We start from the raw sequence: 5,633 nt of genomic DNA, 5'->3' as shown, positions 1-5,633 counted from the left end.
CCTTGTTTGCCATCGAACCCACAACCCATTTATGCTATATTCAGTAAATTTCTCAACACATATATATAGGGTCTGGGCTAGTAGAGCTATTGAATTCTCCAACACCGTACCATATAGTGTACATCCGCCTAAATATATAACTTTAAACCAAGGGAAGAAAGCAAAACTAAAAATGAGAATGTAATAGAGGAGGAGAGTATCAAGAATTTTGCACTACTATAAGATCAATAGATTAATCATCTTATCCCAGTTCATGTATTATATGGAGAAAATTTCTAAACCTTTGAATCAAGATTATTAGAACCTTCTTCTTCCTTTGGAACTTGTTGAAGAGAGAGTTCTTCCATTTCATTCATGGAATGGAAATTGGGAGCAATTCCAATAACATTGCTACAATTGGTCTCTAATTTGTTGTTAGAAACGATATCTTCTTGCTCCAATTCATCACTGCTCTGCGAAGGTGTCAATTTGGAAGCCCTTTTTATTTCTTGGTTCTTCCCCCACAGCACCACGTACAATCCAAATATTATTATTGCAGCTCCTATAACACTAATCCATACTAAATAAAGTCACATTCATAAACAGAAAAAAATAATTAATTGTACATAGTTAAGGGAATTATGAGAGTCTCCGACCCTAAACATAAGTCATAAATTGTTAACTATTACACTTCCTTTTAAGTATTTAGTGTTTGCTAAAAGTCTACTCCCTCCGGTCTATAATAAGTGATTTTTTTTGGATATTTTCACACAAACTAAGAAATCCACCTTTTAACATTAATTAACAATAAAATTGACCATATTAACCTTTACTATCTCTTCACATAAATACCCCTATCACATACTCCAACATTATTTAAACCAAGGGCAATGTAGGAATAAAATAATTAATTCATTCTTGAAATCTAGCAAAATCACTTATTTTGGACCACAAAAAAAGCCAAAAAATCACTTATTATGGACCAGAGGGAGTATTCTTCGGAAGTACTGACTTTTTTAATGTTCTAGTTGTTATGATATACTATAAAACTATTTCCATTTTGCATATGGAAATACCACTATTTCTTAGTTCATGTGCCGTAAATTAATGATTTCCTTAAACAACAAGAGTAAAATTCTAACCTAGAACTTCAAACAACTAAATATTGAGCTATGACAATTGTGTATTCAGTAAGTACGGAATTTGCTAATGTAACTAACATTTCTAGTTTAATGCAAACCCGGTAAGATAAAATCACCAATATTAAACTGCTAAATAAAGAAAAGAAAATTACAACGATCTAATAAAAGTAAATTATAGTACACTATAAATGGATAGCAAAATAAATACCTTCCCAAGTGTAATTTCTCGTTGAGAAATAAGAAACTGGCAATGGCAACACATACAAGCATTAAAGGAGTGAAAATAGACAGGAATAATGGACCTCTCATTCTTACACAAAACATCAAAAAGATGATTGTTATTCCAGAAGCCACTATCCCCTACACCAAAGAAAATATAATTATGTAAAGTTTATTTCTAATATTTATCGTCATTAAAATGCTAAATATTGTAAGGTGTTTTTTGGTACAACGTAAGTCATTATTTGGAAAAATAATTTTCATGCGAAAATTATTTTCTAACTTTTAATTATCAGATAAAATTTTCCACGAGAAATAACTTCTATTAAACCAAACACACTCGTAACGGAGAATAAAACATACCGCATAAGCTACTATAAGTAGTCTAAGGTTCCATCCTAATTTCCATTGGCTCCAATCTCTCTCAGTACAAAGTGCAAAAACTCCAGCTTGAAGTGCTCCCATAATGGAGATTAGGGCAGTGCTAGAAAAATGACAAGGATACAACTCACTCATCTTCGCCTACATTGTACATTAGCAAATAAATAAAATAGTTAACAATATGTCTAATCATCAATTTTTACATACTAATATTACAGAAAATTACATTTTCAATTATGTCTAATATGGAAAATACTCTAGCAATCATATTCATCTATTTGCAATTTGCAAATAGGAGGTTAAAATTTTCCAATCACGCTAATTTCTTTTAAAATGTTATACCCTCCTCCCCGAAACCAAAAAAAAGATTCAATAGTTTTTAGCTTTTACTGTGCACTATGTAGAAAGTAAATAAAATAAGAACAAGTTTTAGTTTGCTCATTACCTGAAAAATGAGGGATAATGCTGTGGAAAAGCAGCTACAAATAGCCAAAATAGGACCCAAAATATGAGCATATGGTTTTTGGTGTTGGTGGGAAGCTGCCATCTGTCCACTAAAGACAACTTTGGTTGACCAAGTTTTAATTTCCAAGCCTTTGTAAAAAGTGAGAAGCATAGCCCCACCTATTCCAATTAATGTTCCCAACGCTTTTGCCTGCCCTGCCCTTGTTTTCAAACCCAACTTCTCCAACCTAAACAAATATGTCCAAATATACACCAAACCATTAGTATACCTCACAAGAGAGGTGATTCAATATTTAAATTTTATGAGTTACTATAATTTTTAAAATTGGTAGAGTTTTTGTTATTGAATCCGTTACACTTTTAAAATTATAAGTTCCTGTTAGAATTTCTATTGTTGAATCAGTTACACTTTTAAAATTATAAATTCCTATATAATAGTCATTACAATTTTAGTAATATCATGCATATCAATCTATGTTCAGTATCGAAACTAATAATTCTGTTGAATCCATATACTCCATCCGCCACTATACATGTATATCTATGTCTACGTCTATGTTAGAATCAGGGGCGGAGCTAGCCCTCCACTTACGGGTTCGGCCGAATCCGGTAGCTTTTGTGAAGACTTGTATTTGTCTTATGAAATTCATGGAATATATACAAATTATTTTTTTAGAACCCATTAACTTAAAAGAACTAGAATCCCGAATCCATAAGCTTCAAATCCTAGCTCTGCCTCGGTTAGAGTAGATAACCACACCGTCACATTATAATTTTAGGTTTCAAAATTTAAAATGCATTCATTCGATAGTTTTACAGGAAAAATTATTTTGCTTATTGAAACGTTTAAGATTTTTTTGAGTGTCTAATGGTTGAAAGAGGAGTTTCTTGAAAGCACCCTTAAACCATATCTTAGAAAACAGTTTCTGGAAAACATATTTTTTTCTCCATTTTTTTTTTTTGGCTAAACGGATACATTTTATTGAAAGCAGTAAAAAAGTCAAGAAGTATCATTACAACAAGGAACTAATCTGAGAGATGTCTTCTTCAAACAACTAATTAAAAAAACATGAAATTGGAAAATTGAAATATATACCTAAAGAAAATGGCTATAACGAAAGTGATGCCAGGGATTAGATTAATCATAGCTGTAGCAAAAGTTGCTGAAGTTAGGACTAAACTTGCTGCAAACAAATTTTGTGCCATTGAACCCCTGCGTTAATTGTAAATACCAAAATTAGAAATGAATGCATATATAGTTAAGGTCAGACATCTAACTTAATGAAAGCACTAGTACGAAAACGAGATTACAAGTATCTAGTAAATTGCTAAGCTTTACATTAAATACGAAAAACTTTAAGAGTCAAAATGACATGCTTTGGAAAAACAAAAGTTGCATGGTAGTCATCTTCAATAAATATTCCACTTGTTTTATGTTTCAGGAGTTCTAAGTAGGCGTGTAAGACGTTTTAAAATATTTGACAACATATTCTTGAAATGTTGGACATCTGTTTAAATGAACCAAAATTAGAAATTAAACAGCATCATTCTTGAAAACTTTCATATGTCTATACGAAATTTAATTTCATAACAAATTAAATTTCAATTTAATATTTATTTTATAAGTGATAAATCAAATCAAATTCTTTTTTCGTCCAATCAAATAGTGTCACATAAAATTGAACAGTGTCATAAAAGCAGTGCATGTTTTCGGTAGAAAGTACTAGCAAGTAGTTTTTTTTTTCTTTGGAGAGATCGCAAAAATCAATAAAAGGTTTTGACAGTGGAGAAGAAGAGTCAAGAAAGAAAAAGTTTTCCTTTAAAGATAACTGAATATTCAATTCGTGAGTTGTTTTTATGCTGTCATTCACATTGCACCTATTAGTGAATTGAATGAAGTAATAGAACTTACCCGAAGAGTGCACAAAGAAATGCAAGCAACATTACCATCCATGTCAATTTTGGCCTAATCTTCCTACAAATAGGAAAGAATAGCGATAGGCGCATCAGATTCAAGTCAATTGTGTTTTGCAAAAGTGTAAAAATTCAAAATACATTGATGAAACTTTAAAGTTGAGTTGCTGCTCGAAATGTGTGGACAAACATATTCGAATTTTATCCAAAATCTTTCAACAGATTTCTATTTTAATTAATTTGCATCAAACGTACACTTAATTTAATTTGCTTGAACCTTCTTGTAAACAATAAACATAAAAGATACTCTGAATTAAAACATAACATTACACTGAGTAAAATCCTTCGTTTAGCGAGGTGATGTACAAACAAACCAAACATGATTATTTTTCTTAAAAACGAGGCCTCTTAGAAGATAGCAAGACTTAATATTTGTTTTCCAACAAAAGAAACAATGGCTATCCAAAATGAATAATATAAATAAATTCCACTACAAGGGCTTTGATTAACAAGCCAAATACAGTCTATAAGTTACATCAGGATTTTATCCTAGAAGCGTTCACTCTGGACTCTCTAAGACAACCTATTTTATTTTTTAAAAAAGAAAATGTAAAGAAAAGAATGCCTCAACTAATAAAATCCAGGTGATTGTTTTTCTAAGTCATATTGAAGAGGGTTATTCAGTTCCTGTGCATGTGAAAGATAACCTCAGGGTACTTGATAAAATAATTGATGCGTACAAATTGAGTAGACACAGCCAAAACCTCGATAAAATAATCGATGGCGTACAAATTGATTAGACACAGCTACCAAATAGTAAAAAAGTATATATTCAAAGACTGTTCTAAGGACAGACTTGCCTGTCAAAGTAAAGGGCCAAAGGAATAACAGTAGCAGCAGCAAAGAGGAAGCGATAAGCAATCAAAACCCTCAAACTCATTCCATTATTAGAAGCCAATTTATAGAACAAACTCATTCCTGCATAAGCTATCTGAACAAACACCATCATTATTACAGGCTTTAATCCATGCACTTTGTCACATATCTTCCCCATTCTCTCTAGTCTATGTAACCAGAGACAAACTGACCAAACTAGCAGAAGAATATATAGGACTTTTTACTAAGTATTATTGTTATAAATATCTCTACATATATATATAGGTTGAGGGGGGAGGAAGAATAGGAGTTGTAGTTGAAGACTATAATTTTGTAACGCTTGAATGGGACCACCAAAGATTGTGCTAAAATAATATGTACTCCTTCATCCTTGACTAAAAGGTTCGAGCTAGTTTGAGTCTTAGATATATATGACGTGCGTCTGATAGAAAAGGCTTTACCTTAAAGTAAAACTTTTCGATATTAATCCAGATTAGATGGATATCGGAAAAATGCTTGAATGGGGAAATACAAAAGAAGACAGGGATATATAGCTGGATTTTGGTTGTGGAAAACATAAATAGGCAGGCAGAGAGGAGAGTTAATTGAAAGAAGGAGTTGAAGAGGTAGCTGCCACTTTACAAAAATCCACGTGTG

At 31.8% G+C, this 5,633-nt stretch overlaps 1 protein-coding gene across 1 annotated transcript; it reads right to left on the bottom strand.

The window, feature by feature from the left end:
* Positions 1-258: 258 nt before the first annotated feature.
* LOC107788549 (WAT1-related protein At1g68170-like) lies at positions 259-5,413 on the bottom strand. Its single transcript, XM_075222340.1, has 7 exons — positions 4,957-5,413; positions 4,099-4,157; positions 3,283-3,399; positions 2,167-2,413; positions 1,704-1,862; positions 1,330-1,481; positions 259-549 (listed from the first exon to the last, which is right to left on the bottom strand). Exons 1-7 carry the CDS (start codon positions 5,152-5,154, stop codon positions 276-278), a joined length of 1,206 nt encoding a protein of 401 aa, XP_075078441.1. The 5' UTR covers positions 5,155-5,413; the 3' UTR covers positions 259-275.
* Positions 5,414-5,633: the final 220 nt, after the last annotated feature.

Source organism: Nicotiana tabacum, chromosome 9 (assembly GCF_000715075.1).
Source record: "Nicotiana tabacum cultivar K326 chromosome 9, ASM71507v2, whole genome shotgun sequence".
Classification (NCBI taxonomy): Eukaryota; Viridiplantae; Streptophyta; class Magnoliopsida; order Solanales; family Solanaceae; genus Nicotiana; species Nicotiana tabacum.
The sequence above is the reverse complement of the archived record's forward strand: the minus strand, read 5'-3'. Positions and strand labels throughout refer to the sequence as shown.